The sequence below is a fragment of the Nesoenas mayeri genome, assembly GCF_963082525.1.
Source record: "Nesoenas mayeri genome assembly, chromosome: 3".
Classification (NCBI taxonomy): domain Eukaryota; kingdom Metazoa; phylum Chordata; class Aves; order Columbiformes; family Columbidae; genus Nesoenas; species Nesoenas mayeri.
Window position 1 is genome coordinate 485,506 of NC_137544.1, and position 24,132 is coordinate 509,637.

Below are 24,132 nucleotides of genomic sequence, written 5' to 3' on the forward strand. Positions count from 1 at the left end.
GCGCAGGCAGGGAAAGGGCGGGGCTCCCCGCTCGGCCCCGCCCCCCGACTGCCCCGTACAGTAGGTGGAGTCACGCGGGCGGGGTCACATGACCGAGGCCCTTTACAGTGGGTCCCAATATGGCAGCGGCGGCGGGTGCTGGGGCCGCCGCGCTCCGGGCCGCCCGCGCTTAGGGCCGCTCCCTGGCTCCCGTCCGCTGCCCGCCGCTCCCCGCCCGGCGGGAGGAGCTCCCAGGGTACCCCGGAGTCAGCTGCGCCCCGTCGCGTCCGACATGAGGGAGAAGGGCCGCAGGAAGAAGGGCAGGACCTGGGCAGAGGCCGCCCGGACGGTACGTGGGGCCTGCGGCCGCGGGGGGTGAGGGCCTGCGGGCCGCCGCTGCGGGCCGGCCGGGCTCGTCCTGCGGGGGCGGCCGCTGCCCGGCCCTGCCGAGAGCCCCGGTGGCGGCGGGGGGGGCCGGGGCGGCCCCGGGCTCCGGCTGCGTGCGGGGCAGCCCGGGGGAGCTGCCCGGGCCGTGCTGCCCCGGGCTCTGGGCGCCGCTCGGCCCGGCGCCGGCCGCTCCTCAGCCGCTGACCTGCTCTCCAGGTGCTCAATGCTTTCAGGCACCAATTTATACGGAAATGTTGGTGGGGGAGGGGTTATCTCTTCGTATTTACAAAATGCCGTGATTAATGAGTTGATGAGGATGTAAGTAATTTTAGCGAACAAGCCATGTGCACAAGGGGTTTTGTTTTGTTTTTAGTATTCTCTATCAGTGTTGTTCATGCAGCAGAACTTGTTGCAGTGGGACCTGCTGGGCTGCATCGGGTCAGGCAGTGAGTTGCAAACCCTGATAGGAGACTTTTTCTCTTCTAATTTAGCTGACAGTCTTTGTTTGTATCCTGTGTCTGAGATGGACTCGGCTGCAGTTTCCGCGTGGGGCGGGCGCGCTGGGGGCTGGATAAAAGGGAAGTTGGCTGGTGGGATGTGCGAGAGAGGAAACTGCACAAGGGCAGCGTGCAGGAGCTGGACAGAGCGCTGAGCTGCGGGAGCGCAGCGCGCGCTCCCGAGATCGCTGGATCTCCAGTGCAGGTTCTCTTCTGCCTGGTGGAGAGGGGGAGGAGCTCAGGTTCCACCATCAGCATTCTGAAAGAGGTATCTGTTAAAACAAGACTTGAAACGCCTGGCTGGGAAGCAAATGTAAATAGGCATCTGCAGCTGAGACTTGCAAGCACTATTTCCATAAATAGGAACTTACTTGGGCCTCGTATTTACAGTTTGAAAGGCATCGAAACAGCCGCCCTTCTTTCTTGAGCTATGATGCAGTTAGCTGCTTTAAGAATACAAGATGCCATCCTACAGGTGGACACTTGGATTTCTCTGCATGTGTTTTTGTGTATCTTTTTTGAAACAATTTGTTTGGAAAGAAGAGTGCCAGAGTCTCCAGTGCAGGGTGTAAGTGCTATTCGTCCACTGATCTCTTCCAGAAGCCACTTAAAGGCTAAAACATGTATTTAGAGAAGCTGCACTGAAAACTATCAAAACTGAAGGTTGCGTCTTACCCTGGGCTGTGTACCTGGATTCGTGGCAGAGGCAGCCAGAACTGGGAAAAGATGAGTAAACGCTTGCCAAAACCTCAGTTTTGGCAAATATTTCTGTATTCAGCGGGAATGCTAAAATATTCTGGTTAAACCGCAGCTCCAGCCTTCAAAAAGTTTCCCCGCATTTTTGGTTTGAAATAATGTCTTTTGATTCTTGTCCTAGCATGTGTGCTCCTCTTGGCTTCCCAGCTGCCGGGGGCTGGAGGTTGTAGGGTGCGTTATGAAACTGTGGTAAGAACCGTGGCAGCTCTCGGGTGCCCTGTTCTGCTGCTCCTGGAAGGTGACATAAAACTGGAGGAAAGCTTCCGTTTGACCTGTGGCGGAGCGCTGCATCTCTACGCCCTGTTGTGCTCACCCTTGGAGCTCCGAGCTGGCCGTGGGGTGAGCCCCGGTGGTCCCAGCTCAGCGTGGGGCTGCAGGGCAGGGCTTGGGGTGCTGGGCTTTGACAGCCCCTGGCTGTTGGTCCTGAACAGCAGCACAAGGTGGTCACAGCTAATGTTTCAGTGGTGACTGTGTCCCCCCTTTGCCTCCTTGCTCGGTCACCTCACCGCTGGTGCCATTGGGTAGTGCAGGGAACTAAACCAGCAACAAACCATCATCATGATGGTGCTGATCTGGCTTCACCCCATTTAGTCTTCCTAACTGGGCTGGGTGTCCTCTGATACGAGGGAGGTGGTGGGAATGTGGGGTAGGGAGAGCACCGAGGTGTTTCCACTTCAACTAGCTTCATCTGCTGTAGCGGTTGGGGCTGGGCTGGAGCAGGGCGGTGAGCAGCCTGGCCTTCTGCCTGGAGGAGACCGGGGGTGGGTGGGTGAGCGGGTTCGGGGGCACGCGAGCTGTGCTCCGTTTGGATGTACGGGACCGTTCACTGGAGCACAACTGCGGTGTGAAGGAAGGAAAGGGTGCCCCGGGCGGGCAGCGCCTTCGGGGAGGAAGTCACTGTTGATAAACAACCTTCTTCGTATTTCCTGGCTCATTCAGTCAATTTGCAGCTGCAGTTGACTGTTAACTTGTGACTTTTCTTGGGACAGTGGCTGGGTGTCCCTGCAGTTAAAGTAAAAACTTCATTAGGAAGCTGATACTATATAGTGCACAAGCTGAAGAAAATAGTACACAGTTTAAAGATATTAGTAACTACACTGTGTATGTCTCGAGCCTGGAGCGCACTCTTTAGATCCAGTGGTGGGACAGCCCAACTGCAGACACACACCGAGGAGCAGTGTGTCTAAAGGAAAGAGGTGGTTTGTCCCTTCAGCTGAGGACTAGAACATGCAGGTCACATCTGTGCTGGTGAACTCCGCGTTCAGGGCCTGTTTCCTGCCCCCCAGGAGCTGGCAGCGCTGTGCGTATCCCCAGGGCTGCCCCTCCGTCCCTGGCGCTGGACGCTGCGCCAGGCTGGCCCGGGCCTGGGCTGCACCCTGAACCCGCTCTGGGCTCCGTTTGCGATCCAGGCAGCGCGTCTGTGCCGGGGACCTTGCAGCGAGCTCGGGGTGGGGGCGCCCGGGCTGTGCGGGGCCTGCTCGGCATCCCGCTGACCGAGAACTGCAGCTGCTGCCTGTCAAGCTCATGCAGGGAGAGGAGAACAAATATTCAGTGGTACTTGCTTTGGTCTATTTGGGTGTTATCGTTATAGTATCTGCTCCAGGGAGACCTTACTGCAACCTTTCCAGACTTAAAAGGGGCCAAGAAGAAAGATGGGGATAGACTTCTGAGCAGGGCCTGTTGTGATAGGACAAGGGGTGATGGTTTTAAACTAAAGGAGGGAGATTCAGGCCGGACATGATGCAGAAATTGTTTGTGCTGAGGGTGGTGAGAGCCTGGCCCAGGTTGGCCAGAGAGGTGGTGGCTGAACCATCCCTGGAGATATCCCAGGCCAGGCTGGACGGGGCTCGGAGCAACCTGAGCTGGTGAAGATGTCCCTGCTGGTGGCACTGGGGGAGCTGGGAAGGGCCTTCCTACCCAAACCATCCTAAAACTGATACAGTGGCTGTGGCTGAAGGGGACGGTGCCACGTTGCGTGTGGCAGTGGGACTTTGATTGTGCCATAGAGAAGTTCTGTGCCGTGTTTCACTGCTCAGGTCTCGCAGTTGTTGCTCTTCCTCTTGCTTATTTAACGCAGTCCTTGTGGTGCAGCTTTCCAGGCTGGTGAGGGGCCAGAGCCCAGCAGAATGTCTCGTGTGTCCCCCCTGCTGTGCCCAGCGATGGAGGACGGGCTGCTGTGCCGCCCTGGGTCCTGCTCAGCCCCAGGCAAGAAGTCCCGTTGCTGGACAGGAGCCACAAACAGGCTGTGTCTGCGCTTTGTTTGCCTGGAGGAAAGCCTGCGAGCTCATGTGCCAAGTTTGAAGAAATTTGGTGTTTGTTTTCCATGGGAAGTCCCTGTGTGTGACCCGACAAAACCCTTTTCCTCTGTGCAGCCTCTGAGTGCTGAGGCGCTGGGTTCGGGCCCTGCGAATGCTCCCTGGCCGGGCCATCCGGGGACACAGACTGCAGCTTTTTTCACTGCGGGCTGTCCTGTGGGCTGGGTCACGCTGGCGAGGGTGGAACCAGAGTGAGAGCAGGCGGGGACCCGACCGCGCGGTGCTGGGCATCTCCAGGGGCTGGTGTCCAAGGGTGAGACCCGCTGTGATGCTGGGAGTTCCTGCGCAGCTCTCACAATGTGCACTCTGCTTCTCTCCTGCTGTCGGGGTTTTTTGCGTCACTTGCGTCAGCTGAAGCATTAGAAGGAAAAGACGGGCTGTCCCTGAAGCCGGCAGCGCAGAACATGCCGTCTGATCGGGTGTTCGCCTGCCCATCTGCTGTGTCAAACACAAGACGATGTTGTGAGGTCGAAAGGCAAAATGAAGTAGGAAGCTTATTTGTTTGGTAAACAAATGGTGTGTTCTGCAAGGCGCCGTTGTGGGGACTGTGCTGTTCAGAGGGCGCAGTTTGCTGCGGTGGTGGGGCTGTCCCTGCTGGCTGTTCGAGGAGCGTGGCTGGGAGGATCCAAACTTAGGAGCTGTCCACCTGTCCACAAGTACCCGGGTCCATTTGCTCACCTGTAGCTGCAGACTCCAAAATCTGTGGCTTCCAAGACTGCTGCAAATATTCACACGAATTGAGAAGGTTCTGTAGAACGTGAAGCTGTGGGGCTGGTCAGGTTCTGTAAAACATGAACATTGAGAAGGTTCTGTAGAACGTGAAGCTGTGGGGCTGGTCAGGTTCTGTAAAACATGAACATTGAGAAGGTTCTGTAGAACGTGAAGCTGTGGGGCTGGTCAGCCTGGTAGACGATGCTTTTGTTTGTTACTGCTGTGCTGTTCCAAGCGCCCAGCTCCAGCGCTGTGCTGTACGGCTGCGGGAGCTGAGCGGTGTGTGCTCGCGGGCTGGTTTTTGAGAGGAGCCGTGTTTGGTGTCACTGGTGCAGAGTACGGGTGATGTCTGGGGCGGGTTTGTTTCACCAGCCCTTCAGGGATCCCGGCGTCCATCGGAGGAAGTCTGGGGGGGATTTGGAGCACGGCAGGTGCACCTGGGAACTGGCTTTTCCATTTCAGCGCGGTACTGAGCAAGGTGGCGCCGGGGGAGCGAAGCGATTAATTGAACCTTGGCACACATTTGTCACGCGTTGATAGCTGCAGTTTTCTTCGCTGCTTACCCATACGTGTCTCCTATTGACCGCAGCACTTGGATGCATATTTCTTGCCTCCTTTCATTTTTATTGTTTTTCAGGATTTAAAGTCAGAGCTCACATGTGGAAAGCAACTGCAGCTTTGGCCCGGTGCTGGTGGTACCTTTGATATCCACTCTTCTAGATACTAAAACTTCTAGTGAACTGAAAGTTGCTTTAAACTCATCTTGGTAACCTGTAAGAGGGAAGTAGAGGCTTTAAAAATTGTGTTTAATATGGAAATAGAATTTTGAAAGAATGAAGTAGGGGAGTAGTCTGCTATAGCTGCAGAAGCCAACTGGCAGACCACAGAATCTGCCCTTCTAATGCCAGTAATCCAATTATTTGCCTGCCATTTAAAAAACCTGATTTCCAAGCCATAGCCCGTGTTCCTGGGAGCAGCTTAAACCTCTTAAAGGCGTCAAAATCCGGGTGGGTTATTGCATGTGCAGGTGCCTCCTGCGTGGGGCCATGTCCTGCTCACCCTGCGCGGGGCTCAGCAGCTGGGCTGGCAGCTGGTCAGGGGCTGACGCTGCAAAGCTGGGCCACGTGGGCTTCGTTTGTTAGTAGTAGTACAGCTTGAGCTTGCTAAGGTTGAGGTTGGATGTGGGGAACAATTTCTGCCCCAAAGGGCTGTGGGGCATTGAACAGGCTGCCCAGGGCAGTGCTGGAGTCACCAGCCCTGGAGGGCTGGACAGACGGACATGAGGTTCTCAGGACATGGGGCAGGGACAGGGCTGGGAATGGTTGGACTCCATGATCCTGAGAGTCTCTTCCAACCCAAATGATTCTATGATTCTAACAATTTTTCAGAGACACTGGAGGGGACAGAGCCCAGGGAGCGGCAGCAGATGTGCCGGGGAGGGTCAGTGGGACATGAGGAAAAGGTTCTTCCCCAGAGGTGCTGGACACTGAACAGGCTCCCAGGGAGGTGTCACGGCCCAACCTGACAGTGTTCAACAAGAGACTGGACACCGTCCTCAGACACACAGGGTGACCTGTGGGGTGTCCTGTGCAGGGACAGCAGTTGGACTCCATGGTCCTGTGGGTCCAGCTCAGGACATTCTGTGGTCCTGTGGCTGGTCCGAGGGTGCTGCAGTCCATGTGTCCCGGTGCGCCCGGCGGCACGCGAGGGTGTTCCCGGCAGAGCAGGGCGCGCTCTGTGCGAGCGAGGCGGTGGCAGCGGGACCGGCCGGGGGATCCCCAGCGCTGTGCGGCCTCGCGCTCTGCCCGCGCAGCCTCTCGCAGCGACCTGCGGGCTGGAGGCTTGGGCGACTCTTCACCTCCTTCCCTATTCCCGTAGGAAAGTCCAGAGCTCCTCTGGAGACACTCAGACCCGCCTGGACACCCTCCTGTGCCATCTGCTCTGCTTTAGCACGTGGGTTGGGCTGGGTGAGCTCCAGAGGTCCCTTCAACCCCAGCCAGTCCGTGATTCTCTAAAGGATCTGCTTTTCTTTTTCTGTTCTTATTTAAAAGAAATGCAGTTTAGATATTAATTTTATTAGAGAGCTTAGATATACTTTTCTTTGGAGTCTCTTATTTTAGCACAGAAGGATTTAGAGGTGTCACGCAAACTTCCTTGAGCGAGCTGGTCTCTAAAGCTGCAGAAGCATTGAAATGTCTCTTTGCGAAAGTTGTGCTCTCCTTTCTGCAGCTGAGGAGTGCAGGTGTGCCGGCGGCTCTTCAGTGTTTTTTGAGCGATGCTTTTCCAAGGGAGAAGGTTTGAGAACAAAAGCTGGTTTTGTTTCCTGGATGTGGTCTTTGCAGCATCTGCAGAAGGTGGTTAAAATGAAGCGAACCATTGGGTAGTAACCAGCGCATCATCTGGCATCCTACAGAAATGAACCATCTCTTACTAAAATGTAGTTGGATTCTGTGTATCGTGCAAACTTTTTCTACAAGAAGGGGGAAATTCAAATACTTTGTGCTTAAAACCCACGCCTTAGCATCTGCGTTTTTGTGCACCAAGTGCTGTTTGCCTTAGCGAGGAGCAGGGACTGATAAAATCACCCTGGGTGGTGAGGAGGAGTCAGTCTGGGTGCTGTGGCTGCTGCGGGGCTTTGCTTTGAGGTCACAGAATCACAGAACTGTTTTGGTTGGAAAAGCCCCTCAAGATCATCAAGTCCAACCATAGCCCAGCCTTGCCCCATGTCCTGAGAACCTCATGTCCGTCTGTCCAGCCCTCCAGGGCTGGTGACTCCAGCACTGCCCTGGGCAGCCTGTTCCAATGCCCCACAGCCCTTTGGGGAAGAAATTGTTCCCACATCCAACCTCAACCTCCCCTGGTGCAACTTGAGGCCGTTTCCTCTGCTCCTGGCGCTTGTTCCTGGGGAGCAGAGCCCGACCCCCCTGGCTCCAAGCTCCTTTCAGGCAGGTCAGAGATCAGAAGGTCTCCCCTCAGCTCCTGTTCTCCAGCTGAACCCCCCAGGTCCCTCAGCCGCTCCATCACACTTGTGCTCCAGCCCCTCACCAACTCCATTCCCGTCTCTCCACTCGCTCCAGCACCTCAAGGCCTTTCTTGGCGTGAGGGGCCCAGAACTGCCTCAGGGTTGGCGGTTTGTCCTCCCCAGGTCCCAGCACAGGGTGCTCGGGGTGCGCTCTGGGCTGGAAGCTGCTCCTCGGGCATCACCCATAGGGATCCTGTTGCCTTCTCCAGCGGCTGCTCCGGAACGGGACCTGAGGCGCCTGCAGACGCGTTAGAGCCGGCAGCCTGGGCGCCCTCCCGGTCAGAGGTAAAACTACAATTCCACAGATGTGAGAGGTGGGTGTTATCACCCAAATACACCAATGCTGGATGAAGATCATCCTGTGGCACCTTGGATCAGTCCTGTGTGTGCGTCTGTTCCCTACAGTGCATGTTAAAATACACCAGAAGGGGATGCTTGATGTTTCTGGGGGGGTGTGTGTGTTTTCTTTCTCCTCATGATGGTCAGGTTTTGTGCTGATGGGGTCAGCTTAAACTGTTTGGAGGAGTAAAAATAGGGGGCCAAGAAGAGCCAAGACATTTGGTCTCATTTTCCCTGTGTCTTTGCTGTAAGCAGCTGGGGGGACTCGCACAGCTCTGCTCTGAGTTCCCGTGTCTTTGCTGTAAGCAGCTGGGGGGACTCGCACAGCTCTGCTCTGAGTTCCCGTGTCTTTGCTGTAAGCAGCTGGGGGGACTCGCACAGCTCTGCTCTGAGTTCCCGTGTCTTTGCTGTAAGCAGCTCGGGGGACTCGCACAGCTCTGCTCTGAGTTCCCGTGTCTTTGCTGTAAGCAGCTGGGGGGACTCGCACAGCTCTGCTCTGAGTTCCCGTGTCTTTGCTGTAAGCAGCTGGGGGGACTCGCACAGCTCTGCTCTGAGTTCCCGTGTCTTTGCTGTAAGCAGCTCGGGGGACTCGCACAGCTCTGCTCTGAGTTCCCGTGTCTTTGCTGTAAGCAGCTGGGGGGACTCGCACAGCTCTGCTCTGAGTTCCCGTGTCTTTGCTGTAAGCAGCTGGGGGGACTCGCACAGCTCTGCTCTGAGTTCCCGTGTCTTTGCTGTAAGCAGCTCGGGGGACTCGCACAGCTCTGCTCTGAGTTCCCGTGTCTTTGCTGTAAGCAGCTGGGGGGACTCGCACAGCTCTGCTCTGAGCTCATGTCCTGAACGAGGCAGCTTCAGCAGGACATATTGAAAATACTTTTCATTGTTACCAAGTAGATTTTCACATAAATGTGAGAAAAACTGGATAATCATGCCAATTGCTTATGTTCTGTTGATGCTACAGAGCACCGCTTTACGAAGTGAAGCAGTGTTGCTGTTGTGGAGGTGAGTACAGAGGAAAACGTGGAGGACCAAGCGTACCACTGGTACGTGGCAGTGAGGTTGTGCCTGGACAGCAGGAGAGGGCTGCAGCGCCGCAGCGGTGGGTGTTGAGCGCAGGAGCCGAGGCCGCAGGTGCCCGTCGAGAGGGGCTGCGGATCGTGCTCCTGCAGGACGCTGGGGGTGCGGGAGACCCTGTGCGCATCACCCAACGCCCGCAAACCCCTTGGGTTTTGGGTCCTGAGCAACTCCTGGGGTGCTGGCGTGTGGAAGCTCTGCCGTGGCCCCATGTGGACTGGGATTTCAGTGCATAGTCCAACTTCAGGCCACTAGAACAGTTTCCTGCTTTTCTGTGTGAACAAAAGATGTTCCTGGCTCCTGAAGAACTGGCCAACATGGTCCCAAGTTGGTTCTTTACTGTGCACAGAGGACTGTGGTGACTGAGGAAAGCTCCTGCTGAGGGGGAGCGTGTCCCGTCACCTCCAGAGCAGTGGGGACACCGGCGGGTCCTCCTCAGCTGGGTCCTTGGGAACGTGTGTCAGTATCTTTTAGATACTGAAAGGTAGTTTCATGTTGTAATGGATAAGCACTGACTCTTGTGCAGGTGTCTATGGTGTGGCTATAAATATGCATTATGAACTTCCTCAGTCTCTCAAATTAGCGTGGGTTTATTTGCCTGGTTCAGACCAAGTCTGTACCTGTAGACTCTGCAGCTTCAGGACGCGTGCATGAAACTATCCACCCAGCTAGGTTATGGACTTGGGGGAGTTTTGTTTAAATCCGAGAGATATATATTTTAAATTACTGAAGTATACGTGTGTAAGTGAGTAGCAGCAGGGTTAGGATGTGTCTGATGCTGCGCCGCGAGCGCAAACCCGCCTCACGTACGGACAACATTGCCATCGTATGTGCTTCTGCAGCAGTTCCAGACAAAACGTCCAAAGGAATCCTTGCTTAAAGGCATTTGTGTTCGCTCCAGGCCCAGCCGATGTGACGCGTGGTCACGTCAGCCAGGACATGCTCCCGATGTCACCGCAGCGATGCAGCTTGGGCAGGAACGGAGCCGCCGGACTTCTCCCTTTGGGGCAGATTCTGGCTTTATTCTCAAGAGCACAGAACACTTGCATCCCGCTGCCGGTAACTGGCTGCTCTGGTGAGGCTGTTTGCAGAGGCTTTGCGATGGGAGACGCTGTCTTTCCTGATAACGGCCCCGCTCCGCTGGGCGCTGAGCGCACTGCTGTGCCACCGGCGGCTGGGCTCGAAACTGCTCACACACTTCATACAGACATCCCTGTTCTTCTGACAAGTCAGTGCGTTCTGCTGGGAAGAATTCTTTCTTCCCCGCTTTTTTATATGGGGACATTTGATTTGCTCTTAAACCTATTACAAGATGCAGCGATAAATATGATCTCTTAGGCTTGCAGTTTAGCTGTTCGGAAGCTTTTCCTGAGCTTGGTCTATACTCTGCCCCAATACACGTGTGCAGCCTAAACAGAGCTCAGCAAGTCATGGGCAGGAGAACCTGCCGAGCAGGGGCTGCGCCGATCTGCTTCCCTTCCTCCTTTAAAATTACCCGTGGGCTTATTCGGTATCGGTGTGTGGCTGGAAATACCGCGCTGGAGGTTTGCTTTGTCTTTATGTAATGTGGCCGTAGCTCTTCTGGTGGTCAGCGAATAGCTGCTTCTGCACTTAGTCTGGGAAGGGAAGGGCAGACCTTCGCCGTTTCCCGAGCGTGGCTGTGGCTGGGCCGGCCGGGCTGATCCAGCTCTGCCCAGCCGGGGTGGGATCCAGCCCTGCTGCCCTGGGACAGCCAGCGTTTGTTCCGTGGCACTGCCATAGTGGCACTTGAATTGTCTTTCAGCAGCCAGTGGGCAGGAAAAAAAGAAACGGTGTGGGTTGTGTGAATGAGCCTCTGCCCCTAGAATAGGGAGGTTTGGAGGTGTCAGCGCTGAGGTAGGTGATCTCCGTTCTCAAGCCATGGTGTGTGTTAATACGTTAAAAGCCCACGTCTCATGTTTGAAGTCTTTCGAGGCAGCTGCAGGTCTCCAGGGTCTGTCACCTCACCTCCTCGCAGCCGATTCCATTGGAACATGCAAATCCCAGTTCTTGTTTGAAGGTTGAACACCAGAGCTCAGAAAACGGCAAAGAGTTGTCTGCTCTCAGCAGTCCTGTTCCAATAACGGATTTGTTCTCAATCAGGAAGACTTTTGTTCACGTCTGAACTCAGATGGTTTTTCTTCCACTAAATAAGCCTCTGTTTTGGAAAGGCAGCGGAAGTGAAGAACACCTGCATCCTTGCGTTTGGCCTTCTGGCTCTGGGCTGCAAGGTGAGTTAACGTGAAAGCTGAGCGGCACGGCGCGGGCAGAGCCCCGCAACGTTCCATGTTTCACCTGCTGAGCCCCCTGTCCGTGTTGGAGCTGACGGCTCCTCGGAGCTGCGTGCAGCCCAGCGTGTCCCCGTCCTCAGAGGAAAGAGGGAGCAGAAAGGTTTCGTCTGTGCTCTGCAAACCGGGAGCGCGGAGCAGGCTGGTCGTCCCAGGCCGTCCTCACCACGAGCTCCGCGACTCCTCACGTCACGAGCATCCAGGTTCTGCTGCCCAGGGTCCGAACAGCCGCCGTGGCTTTGGCTCCCAGCGAGCGCCTCGCGTTGAAACGCAGCCTGAGAACGCGTGTCGGGGGGTGAACAGTGACCTGTGTTCAATCCTGACCGCAGCAAGCGGTGCCGCTTGGAGAAGCGCGGTGTCCTGGGCGCGGGTTAACCAACCCCGAGCTGCTCCGTGGGGCTGGACGGCGACGTGTGTACCGTGTGCTGTCGGGAACGCGCGTTTCTTGCTTCCCTCCCCGCAGGTGCCTGTTCTGCGGTGCTGGGGTGGTTGCCAGCCCAGCGCTGGTCTGGGAGCCGTTCCAGCTGCTGCCAGCTGTGGGCTGTGCGCTGTGTCAGCTCTGCGCCTCCACCCGCCTCGCCGCTGCCGCAGGAGTGCGTGAGCCTGCTTGGCAAACTCGGTCGTTAAACCGTGCTGGGCGGGCTTTTTTCTTTCTAGCATGGTTTCTAGCTCGGATGAGGTCCCTGCTCTCGCTGAGCCCTTTGCCAGCCCACGGCGGGAAGGGAGATGTGCCAAGGGCGCAGGACCAGCTCCCAGCGTCGGCTCGGACCCTTCACCCCCCAGGGTCTGCAGTTTTAATGGGACGTTCAGGTGTTGGAGACAAACGTGTTTTCTTGGCAGCGAGGGAAATAAAACAACTTGCCTAAGCTCAGTAGCTGGTTGTGTTGGCTTTAACACGCCCACGCTCTTGTCTACGGGCACCGAACGCTGCTGGTAGGCCGGGTCTGGCGCCTGCTTTAGGAGCTGGGCTCGGTTCAGCAGGGCGGCTCTGGGGACTGGTGGTCTCGGAGGTTTTGCTGTGGTGCCGCTGGGTGTGGGTTCTGGCCGGTCTGCTCTCCAGCTGCCTTGCTGTTCATTTTGGGGCTGGGAAGGGGTGCCCCCACCCGCACCCCTCGCTGCTGAACGCAGGCACCAGGCGCGGCTCGAGCTCGGTGGTGTTGATTCCACCATACTTGTTGGGAGCTTAAGGCCATTTCTCTTTGAAAAAGCATGTATGCGCGAACGTGAGAACTCTGTAGTATTTTACATGGGAATCCTGAACTGCGGTGCGCTTTGGGGCAGCCAGAATCAACCAGGAGCAGTCCAGCAAGTCTTGCTTAGTGATGGTCGCTTGCTAATTGCGGCCTTCTCGCTTCACTCTGATCGCTCCTGTGAGACTCCTCAGCCCTCTCATCTCTTGAGAGGGAACGCTAAGGGGTGTGATTGGGGTTTTGGTGTGTGTCTGTGGGTTTCTGTTTTGGTTTGCTGTTTGAAAAGGCTGCTGTTAGTCCCCCATGGACCGCTGCCCGTCCCCTTGCGAATGCAGGATTGCTGAGGCCCCTCCCGGGGGCTGTTCTGCTCCGAGTTGGGGGCTGTCAGCCCTCCATCCAGAGCCCCCGCGTTGGCTGGTAGGGGTGTCCGCCTTGTTTTCGTGCTCTGGACGCGGCTCCTGCGGCGGTCGGGGCCGGGCTCCTGCGCCCAGCTGCTGTCTGCGCTGCCCAGCTCAGCTCTGCGGGCGGGCACCTGGTCTGGCCTTGGGCGGGCCCTTCACCAACCCAGACACGAACCCTCGTGACGGAACATTCCAGATACAGACCGCTTTGGAGGCAGGTTCTGGTGACGTGGAATTGTCCGTTCCTTCTTGACCTCGTTTCTGGTTAAAGCCTTGACCAGCATTTGGCTAATTGGATGAGCAGAAAAGACGTTGCGATTTAGGTCAAGTCTTCCAGCTCCCCCTTCTCCCCTGGCGCTGCTGCCGGAGTCGGTGTTGTGCGTTGTGCCTGTGCCCCGTGCTGCTTCTGTAGCGTGGGCAGAAAGGGAATTTCACAGACACTTTAAAATGGATTTTTGATAGATTTCTATAGCTGGCCCACTTGTGTGTAAAGGTTTGCATGGCACACGGGTTATTTCTCGCTGGAGGAGCGTGTGAGGAAGTCGCAGCGTTGCTGGCCCCGCAGCTGGGCTTCTCCCCGGAAGGCGAAGAGCAGGAGGTCGGGGCTGAGGTGGAGCTAAGAGCAGGTGCTGCCCGGCCCTCTGGAGCGCGGGCATCGAGGTGACAGCCAGCTCCTCCGCGGGCTCTGGGTTTGTGGCTTTTAGGAAGCTTAAATTCTATTTCCAGGAAGAAGCCCAAGTATAAGTGATGGTTATGTTTACAGCATTAGGTTGCCCAGTTTTAATTTCCCCTTTGTATAGGGGAGTGGTCAGTAGCAATGGTTCCTGAGTGCAGCGTTGCCAAAGCTTGCTGAGAACGTCAGTGGACTAAGGTGCTCCTTCCTACTGAGTCTGGGAGAATCTCTTGCTGAAACCTTGCTGGGTAGATTGTGTGAAGAAGAACAACCAAACCAACCAGCAGAAAACCCCAAGCAGTTCCACCACTGATTTCCATGGGTTCCTGTCACAGTGTTCATCCTGCTTTGCCTGGTAACCAGCCCTACGTGTCTGCTTTTGTTCAGCCCTTGCTGAGCTCCCCAGAGACCCGCACTGGAAGTGGGGGACGGAGCTGGTTCCTGGTGTCGTCTGGAAGGGCACAGCGCCGGAGCGTCCAAAGCCTTGTGTGCAGCTCGTATTCTGTATTCCAGCAGCATTGTTTCATTTTTCTACTGATGTTTTTCATGTTGGCATTTAAAGACGGGAAGATGGTGCTGGGGTGGGCCCCGTGGGTGCCTCTGCTGGGGGGAGTGGTGCAGTCTGTCCTGACACGTGTCCGTTTGTCACTCAGATACCAGACCATAGTGAGACCTGTAGAGCTTCTTTGTGCAGAAGAGTGCTGAAAGCTGAAAGCCCATTCTGCCGGCTTTCCAGAGCCACAAGTAGCTGGGCGAGGTGGCAGGGGTGTTCAAAGCTGGGGGAAGATGTGCTGACAGATGAGGTTCAGATGGCTTTGCCAGAATGATCGTGGTTTTCTTGCTGTGCCCTTGCTGCCGGTACATGGGCAGATCCTCGGTGCTACAGTTGTGTTCTCAGTAAAACTCGGAGCCTTGCAATGTGCAACAGGACCAGGTCATGAGGAATCATAGCTGAAGGGCTGTAGAAATGGGCACAGGGCTGTTTGAGGGGACTTCCTGCACACACTGCAGCACGAGGAGGCGGGAGCATCACAGGATGTGAGACTCGAACACCGACAGCCCTCAGGTACTCGCTGTTTGCGGTGAGCTTTCCCTCATGCAGATAAGAGGTTAATATAGGTGGGGTGTACCTGGCAACTGCATTTTCAGCCGTTTGATCCCCAGCAGACCACTGGCACAGTGAAAACCACATGGTATCGAGTTGTCTGCACCTGCACGGATGGAGCGGAGAAGCCACGGGTGTCACGTGTGCCGGTGAAGGAGCAGCAGAAGCTCCTGGTGTTACGCAGGTGTTGAATCTTCGCTGAGGTGTTTAGCGAGCTGGGCCAGCACAGGCTTGGGGTGGCAGTGACACCATCTCCGGTCGCTCTGACTGCGTGTGGGACGCTTCGGACCCGCAGTGGGCTCCGCACCGCGCCGGGAGCCTCAGGGTCCCTGCGGTGACGGTGCAGACTAGGAGGGGAGGACGATGCAGCTCATGCTCTCTGGGTTTGTGATCCAGCACAGGGACCATTGCTTGGGCCATGGGGAGGGAGGATGATGCAGCTCCTCTCTGGGTTTGTGATCCAGCACAGGGACCATTGCTGGGGCCATGGGGAGGGAGGATGATGCAGCTCCTCTCTGGGTTTGTGATCCAGCACAGAGACCGTTGCTGGGGCCATGGGGAGGATGATGCAGCTCCTCTCTGGGTTTGTGATCCCGCAGGGACCGTTGCTGGAGCCATGGGGAGGATGATGCAGCTCCTCTCTGGGTTTGTGATCCAGCACAGGGACCATTGCTGGGGCCATGGGGAGGGAGGATGATGCAGCTCCTCTCTGGGTTTGTGATCCAGCACAGAGACCGTTGCTGGGGCCATGGGGAGGATGATGCAGCTCCTCTCTGGGTTTGTGATCCAGCACAGGGACCGTTGCTGGGGCCATGGGGAGGATGATGCAGCTCCTCTCTGGGTTTGTGATCCAGCACAGGGACCATTGCTGGGGCCGTGGGGAGGGAGGATGATGCAGCTCCTCTCTGGGTTTGTGATCCAGCACAGAGACCATTGCTGGGGCCATGGGGAGGATGATGCAGCTCCTCTCTGGGTTTGTGATCCAGCAGAGGGACCATTGCTGGGGCCAAGGCTGAGATGTTTTTTGCTGAAGACAGACCCGCTTGTTCCAGGGCTGCTTGGCAGGGGAGGTCCTGGTGAGCTCCTCTTGCAAGGACACCCGGTTGCCCCTGTTCCTTCACACACATTCATTTAAGTTAGTTTTGCCTGAATGTTCAGCTTCTGACCGCGTCTCCCCGTGAACACCGTCGATTTTATCGAGTAGCGCAGACTGAACTCGGAGGTGCGAGAGTTGCGGTTCTCGCTGCTGTCTGCCTCCGCTGCTTTCAGAGACTCGTCAGTCCGGTGTGATCCTGGCCCTTGTGCTTGTTCTCATGCTTTGAGGTTCTGAGGTTTCCCTTCTTTTCTGTCCAAGGGTTGAAGAAAGGAATAAAATCCAAAATGGGGGGGTTATCAGGTCTGTCTGCTGTTGTATGCGAAGATATCATCACAGTTTTAACTCTGTTAAACCAAAGGTGTAATTCCATAGCCAGGGGTGCGGTTCAGAGGAGATCAGTGTCCCACTGCTTGCAGCTCTGGTGGCTCTGGGGCTTGGAGACTGTCGAGGGTTTACATGGCAGGGTGACAATAAAACCTCCTCTCCCCCCTTCTCCCCTTCAGCCCCTCTCTCTCCCCCTTCCCACTCAGCACAGGCGATCGGGAGGGAAAGGAGGACACACAGAAGAGAGCTGGAAAAATTAACAATGTTTTACTAATGCTACTAATAAGAATAGAGAAAATAATACAAAATATACAAAACCAATCTTGAAAGTCTCAGCAGCTGCAGAGCCGGCACCCGAAGTCCTGGACTGGACTCTGCAGCCAAGCGGAGCTGGATTCAGCCTGTCACTGGCCTCAGTTCACAGGAACGACTCGCAAGGTCCTCTCCTAATGTCGCCATAAGGAAAAGGGACGAGATCCTTGTGATCCCCCACTTTTCTATGAAGTCTCACGTGAATGGCATGTTACACTCAGTTGGTCAGTTTCTGGGTCACCTGTTTGGTGAGATGTCCATCCATGCCTATCAATAACCTCGCATTCCATTGCTATGTTGATCAAAACATGTGTCTGGTTCTCCAGGAAAATGCAGCTAATATGAAGCTTTAGCTGACAGGCAAATTCACTAAAACAGAAACTTGTTTTTAACAAAACCAGGACAGAGACAAGGGCTGATCCTGGCATTTGAAAGTAGTCTAAAATGAGTGGAAAGCTTTGGTGGAGAGACGGGGTTGTGCTGGTTGGGCGTTAACCATGACAGAAAACACATGCGGGCTACTCCCGATGCAGCCAGCCCTTGAGAATCACCGGGGAGAGGTTGGTTTGTGTTTAACTTCTAAACCCCTCCTGTTGCACGTCACTCTTGTTGGTAGTAGGAATGTTTTCCCCGGGGGTGGGGAGGACGCCTGCTCCTGGCAGTGCCGCGTGGTGCAGGGGCGCTGGCTGTGCCGCTTTGTGGGGGACCCCGCGCTGTTCCTCCTCGGGGCCGGGAACACGCTGGGCAACGTGTGCAGAGCTCAGGGCTCCTCCGGGTCCTGCTGGTCCTGCTCGGCCTGGGAGCAGAGGACGGGCTGGGAGCCCCAGTTCAGCGCAGCTGTAAGTGGGGAGATGAGCCTCTAAGTGATTTCTGTTGGCAAGTTGACTTTTATGGTATCTCTTGCCTTGAAACTTCATCTACTTGGACATTTCTCTGTTCTTATTGCACATTCCAGAATTACCCCTCTGTTCACATCTTTTCTTCCGAGATGTGAAGTTGGGAAGCACCTCCTCTTGAGATGATCGAGCTCTTGGCCACGTGTGCGGGAGCCAGGAGAGCTGCGGGGTGCGGCACGGCGTCTGCTGGAAAACAGAGCCAGCAGTGCTTTTGTCAGTAACAAGCCAATTAGAATATTTCAGCACCCGACACAGCATAATTAGAGCATTGGTGACACCGTCTCTAGTGTGTGGCTTTGCCTGTACTGGGCACCTTTTCCTTGGGTTCACCGTGGCTGACGCTGAGCGCAGGACACGGGTCTTTTATCAGTCCTGACTCTTCATTCTAAAATGCCTCTCAAGTTCAGTTCTGTGGTGGGTAGTATGAGTTTATTTATTTACACACGGTAACTAAAAAAGGGCTCAAGTGCAAGATCTGGTATAGGATTAAACGGGCAGAAGACAGAGCAAAGAAGCCACTTAGGGTGTATCTATTTTTTTAAGAGTCTCTTTAATCTCCTTATACCCGGTTCTTGTGGATCAGCTGGTAAGGCAGCAGGGGTTATTGTGGCGCCTCCCACGGCGAGCTGCTCTGCTTATCTAAGCAGGGTGGCTTGGTGCTGAGCAGGGTGCTCAGAGCGGGAGGCTGGTGTTGGGCTGGTGCAGACGTCTTGGTCCCCAGGAGCCGGAGCTGGTGGTTCTATCAGCTCCACCTTGGGAGCTTGCCCAGCACACATACTGGGATCCTTGGTGCAGGATTAGCTGAAGTTAACAAGACGAGCTGGTCTAGGCTATGTTTAAGTATCGGGTGTGTGTCCCAAATCTTAGACCCTTCTCATGGTTTTGTTCTGTTTAAACCATAGCTAATTGCTTTAGGTAAAATGGATAAGATGTGTTTGGTGATCCCAGAGCCTGTGGACAATGCCCTGTTCCCGCGCATGGATTAGCAATGCGGCAGGTTTCATTTTCCCCCGGGATGTGTTCCTGAGCTGGCAGATGCCGGGGGTTTCTATGACTCCCTATGGGCCAGGAGCAGCCGGTCTGCGGGGGGGTTTCTATGGCTCCCTATGGGCCAGGAGCAGCCGGTCTGCGGGGGGGTTTCTATGGCTCCCTATGGGCCAGGAGCAGCCGGTCTGCGGGGGGGTTTCTATGGCTCCCTATGGGCCAGGAGCAGCAGGTCCACGGGGGGGTTTCTATGGCTCCCTATGGGCCAGGAGCAGCAGGTCCGCAGGGGGGTTTCTATGACTCCCTATGGGCCAGGAGCAGCAGGTCCGCGGGGGGGTTTCTATGGCTCCCTATGGGCCAGGAGCAGCAGGTCCGCGGGGGGGTTTCTATGGCTCCCTATGGGCCAGGAGCAGCAGGTCCGCGGGGGTTGGGTTCTATGGCTCCCTATGGGCCAGGAGCAGCAGGTCCGCGGGGGGGTTTCTATGGCTCCCTATGGGCCAGGAGCAGCAGGTCTGCGGGCTCTGTCCTGCGGCCAGGCCTTCGTCCCAAAGTCCCAGGGAGCCGCTCAGACTAAGATCCACACACGTCTCAATCTGTACTTCTCTTTCTGACCATAACTTGCTTTGTTCTGTTGACTTGCAGCTTCGCGTGCTGGTTTTTGCGGTGGTTTGGGGTGAGGGCAGCACGGGGATGTGAAGCTCTTTGGGATTTCTTCCCGTGTGTGTTTGTGTTCCCGTGCTGGGGTGACAGCCCCAGACCCCTCTTGCTGCAGAGCTGCTGAGGGGACACGGGTCCCGACATCCATGGCTACTTTCTGAAGGCTGTTTCTGTTGTTTTAATCATGTCTGTGTTGTCTGATCAAACTGATCTATCAAAGTAATGTCTTGACAACAGATAATAACAAATGCTTGAGGAGAAGTCTTTGAGTGTGGAGTGACACGCCACCCCGTGCTCCCCCAGCTGCTGTAGTGTGAGTTCCTAAAGCCACGGTGTTGAATTAACGTTTTCTGTGAGTTTGCCATTTTTTGGGCATTGTTCAGCGCTCACAAGAGCCCGTGCCAAGTGGTTCACAGCCGGAATGGGAAATACCTCCCGTGGATTTAACCTGGTCAGGGACTAAATATCAGTGCTGATACTTGACCTCAGTCCTGTAGTGACTAAAGCAGCTGCTTTGATCGCCCGGGGGGACTGTATGGTGGACTCGCAGAGATTTAACCTGGTCAGGGACTAAATATCAGTGCTGATACTTGACCTCGGTCCTGTAGTGACTAAAGCAGCTACTTTGATCGCCCGGGGGGTCTGTATGGTGGACTCGCAGGGATTTAACCTGGTCAGGGACTAAAAATCAGTGCTGATACTTGACCTCGATCCTGTAGTGACTAAAGCAGCTACTTTGATTGCCCGGGGGGGTCTGTATGGTGGACTCACAGTCGCTGAGACTGGAAGGGCCTCTGGACCTGGCCGGTGCAGCCGCTCTGCCCAGCACCTCCCAGGATGGAGCTTGTCGAGGCCACGGCTGCGTGGTGAGCGGCAAGAGGAGAGCGATGCCGAGAAAGAAAATGCACACAGACGTTTTGTGTGAGAATCACCCCAGAGTCCCTGGTAACGGCATGGTGGCACCGCTCTGTGCTCGTGCTTGTTGTGCTGGCTGCAATGAGAGCGTTGGCAGCACGGTGGCAGCTGAGATGGCCTGAGCTCTCCTCACCCTCCGCGGGCCTTCCCTGCAGACACGCTCCCAGATGGGCTCCGTGGCAGTGGGATAAAGGTTTACCGGCTCTTTGGCAGTGCCAAGCAAGCGTGAATTAGGTGCTGATACGAATCTAAAACCTGCAGTGATCTGGCTTAACACTCTGCAACGACCTTAACTTTGTATGGTGTCACTGCAGGCGTCCTTAGCTGCAATATACCTCGAAACGAAGTGGAATGAATCACTGGGGCTGGTACCAGAGGGAGTGTAAATAAACTCTGCTCAAATCTGTTTTAAACTCAGCTTTTTGAAGGCGCTGCTCCGCGGCTGCAGAGGCGGCGGCATGCGGAGCCGTGCTGGTCGGTGCTGAGCACAGAGCCTTGGCAAGTCACCGCCCGCTTTAGGAGCAGCTTACGGGGCTGTGGGAGTCAGGCTTGGGCGTAACTCAAACGGGCGCTTTAACGTGACGGGGACATCAGCTGGGGCTTCCCAGGCGGGACATGGGGCTTTGTCTGGCTGGGATAACGGGTGCTGTGCGGGGAACCGGCAGCTCTGCACTTGTTGAACGGAGGAACCGAAACTGGGCATTTCCCTCTGCAGAGGCGCTGTGGGTTTATGCTTACCAAACCCATGCGTGGTTTTCTGTTCAGTCAGAGCTCAGGGGCTGATGTGCTGGGCTTGGGTCAAAGCGGATGATTAAGAAGGAAACAAGGCATTTCCTGCCCATCCCCCCAGCACAAATATTGCTTAAAATATCCGAATGAGGTCTGGTAGGCGGCATCCTCCCTCGGGAGCCTCAGCACCCCTCTGCGCTGGTGCGTCCCAGTCCTGTGCGAAGGAGCCTCAGCACCCCTCTGCGCTGGTGCGTCCCAGTCCTGTGTGAAGGAGCCTCAGCACCCCTCTGCGCCGGGGCCAGTCGCGCTGGGGCGTCCCGGTCCTGTGCGAGGGAGCCGAGGGGCTGGCAGGGCGGGCAGCTCCGCGGAGGAAGCGTTTTGCTAGGCCGGGGTTACAGACGTTAAGCCTGGACTGTGTGCAGAGACTTTTCAAAGCATCCTAACAGTGCTAAAAAACCAAGTTTCCTGTAACTTAAGTACTGGGCGGTTTGGTAAGTGTTAGTTTCTACTTTGCAAACATTAAGGATTTGGGGTTTGGAAGTTTTACGTCTGAGAATTCCTGAATCATTCCCAAGTGAAGCCAATGGTTGTGAAGCCACAATTACCACGGAGCATTTAATTCCCCAAGAAGCGTTACCTGCGGGCAGTGCATTTGAAATACAGTCTGGAATTGCGCTAAGAGAAGTCGCGTAGCGAGTGTTGTAGAGCCGCGTTGCTCTCGCGCTCTCCGATGTGGGCCGGGGCGAGGGCCGGCGGGCCGGAGTTCCTGCTCGGTTTGCCCTTGAAATGCACTTTTCTGTGCGGTAGAACATGAGCGAAAATGCCGATGAGTAACTTCCTCTTGATCTCCGTTTGCTTGCAGGTCCTGGAGAAGTATCCCAATACACCCATGAGCCATAAAGAGATCCTTCAGGTTATCCAGAAAGAAGGGCTGAAAGAAATCAGGTGAGTGAAGTACCTGTACCACTAAAACACGGCCATACTTTGGTTCCAATTAATTCAGTTTACTGCTAACCCCATCTCATAGGTATTTTTGGGACTGAAATGTAAAATACCTGTAGGATTGGAGTCTGGATCCCATTTGCAAACAAGCTCTGAAGTCACTGGTACTTCTCATCAAACAAGCTGGATCTTAAGTCAGACTTAATTTCTAGGGATGAGCTGGATGCCTCTTGTCTGCAGCTCTTGTGTGAGCTGAGGGAGAGCGGGTCAGGCAGTCCAGACTCTGGCTACTGAAGGAAACTTAAATACCTTTCTTTTGTTTTTTTAAAAGGTGAAATGAAAGAGGCCGAATAGTCGGTTTAATGGCAGTGACCTAAACCCAACCCTAAAGTTATCCAGGAAATAAAAAGCAGACTTGCTTACGACTCCGTATTTAGAGAACTTTGTGCCTCGTACGGCGTTCCTCAGCATGTCTGGAGCAGAGCGTGGTTCTGCTGCGGCGCTGGTGCTGTGCCCCAGGAGCAGGCGACACGGGGGGTCTGGGGCGCTGGGCTGGTGCCGACTGCCTCGAGGAGGTGGGCAGGGGGACGTGAGATAGGGAACAATTGTCCGTGTGAAGTACAAACTACACTCCTCTTTTTCGAGAGCCAAAAGCTCTGGATATGGCGGTTTGTGTGTTCTGGAGGGGAACAGCCATCCTGGGTCTGAGTTCATGGTGCTCTGCGCGTTGCCAGGTTCACACAGCGATCCACCTGCTTTGGCAGAAACGGTTGGGGCCCAAGTGTAGGAATTGTGCTCTCAGTAGCAAGATCTTCCACTGGAGCTGAGCACAGAGCGAGGGTGGCTTGCTGTTTGGAAATGGCAGTTTATCGAAAGGTAAGGAACCCAAATACAGTGATTTAGCTCGTCAGGAGGTGCCAAAAGCAGGTTAATCCCTGCCCTGAGCGTGCACTGTGCTTTGGGCAGCACCGCAGTCCGTCCAGGGAAGGCTGAGCTGTCCCGGGACAGCTCCAGCTCTGTGGATCACCAGGAGCAGTCCATGGAAGGCTGAGCTGTCCCGGGACAGCTCCAGCTCTGTGGATCACCAGGAGCAGTCCATGGAAGGCTGAGCTGTCCCGGGACAGCTCCAGCTCTGTGGATCACCAGGAGCAGTCCATGGAAGGCTGAGCTGTCCCGGGACAGCTCCAGCTCTGTGTCAGACACTGGATCACCAGGAGCAGTCCATGGAAGGCTGAGCTGTCCCGGGACAGCTCCAGCTCTGTGTCAGATGCTGTGGACCATCAGGAGCAGTCCATGGAAGGCTGAGCTGTCCCGGGACAGCTCCGGCTCTGTGGATCACCAGGAGCAGTCCATGCAAGGCTGAGCTGTCCCGGGACAGCTCCAGCTCTGTGTCAGACAGTGGATCACCAGGAGCAGTCCGTGGAAGGCTGAGCCATCCCGGTACAGCTCCAGCTCTGTGTCAGGCGCTGTGGATCACCAGGAGCAGTCCATGGAAGGCTGACCCGTCCCGGGACAGCTCCAGCTCTGTGTCAGGCGCTGTGGATCACCAGGAGCAGTCCATGGAAGGCTGACCCGTCCCGGGACAGCTCCAGCTCTGTGTCAGGCGCTGTGGATCACCAGGAGCAGTCCATGGAAGGCTGACCCGTCCCGGGACAGCTCCAGCTCTGTGTCAGGTGCTGTGGATCACCAGGAGCAGTCCATGCAAGGCTGAGCTGTCCCGGGACAGCTCCAGCTCTGTGTCAGGCGCTGTGGATCACCAGGAGCAGGGGTGTGAACAATGGCCGTGCATCTGCTCCGGCTGCGTTCCCGAGGACCAGCACACCTGTCCCACCGCTGGTCTGACTGGTGGCGAAGCACCAGCCCAGCACACACGCAGGCATTTGGCCGGGAGCCTTTGCAGCGTTCCGGAGCATTCTCTTGGGCTGAGCTGCTGCAGGAGCCCGGATGTGCCCTCGAAGGCCCAGGCTCTGGCTGGCCAGGCCACGTTTTTGACCAGACAGCCAGTAAAAAGACTCAGAACAGAAATGCCATGGGGCCTTATGGTCCTTGTCAAGCTCGAGTCCCGTTAGAGCTGACCTGGGGATTTAGCCTGAGCTGATGGCGAGTTGTTTTCCTGTCTAAAACGCTGCTGAGCATCAGGACAGCACAGACTCCTCGGTGTCTGACATCCCAGAAGGTGTCTGTGGAAGCAGTGGGATGTGAAGCTCAGTGATCCACCTTAGCGACTCGTGGGTGCTGTGCCCTATCTCCCCCTTTGGTGTCAGGTCGATGTACTGAACCTTTATGTAGGTGAAGGCCTGAAGGGTTGCCGGTCCCTAGTGCAGCTCCAGGCTGCCCCGCTGGGCTCTTCTTTCAGCATGTGTCAAGGTATTGAATTGCTGCTCAGCGCGGCTTGCTTTTAATAAAGAAAAATGGCAATTTTTGGGTAGTCTTTAACACAGTCTCTAAGCCGTTTTGGTTGTGCTGCTGTGGAGGGTTTGGAGTTGCAGGGAGCCGGACGCGGTGCGGGCGGGAGCCGATCGCCA

General features: G+C 55.7%; 1 protein-coding gene across 2 annotated transcripts in view; it reads left to right on the plus strand.

Annotated features, from left to right (window-relative positions):
- Positions 1–15: 15 nt before the first annotated feature.
- ASXL2 (ASXL transcriptional regulator 2) overlaps positions 16–24,132 on the plus strand; it is a 100,547-nt gene continuing 76,430 nt past the window's right edge. For both annotated transcript variants that reach the window (XR_013922035.1, XM_080343076.1), the window contains exons 1-2: positions 16–328; positions 21,528–21,610. Coding sequence is in view for 1 of the 2 variants with exons in the window: in XM_080343076.1 (XP_080199202.1) it covers positions 89–328; positions 21,528–21,610 (323 nt within the window). In the remaining variant the exon portion in view is untranslated. The remainder of the gene's footprint in view (positions 329–21,527; positions 21,611–24,132) is intronic.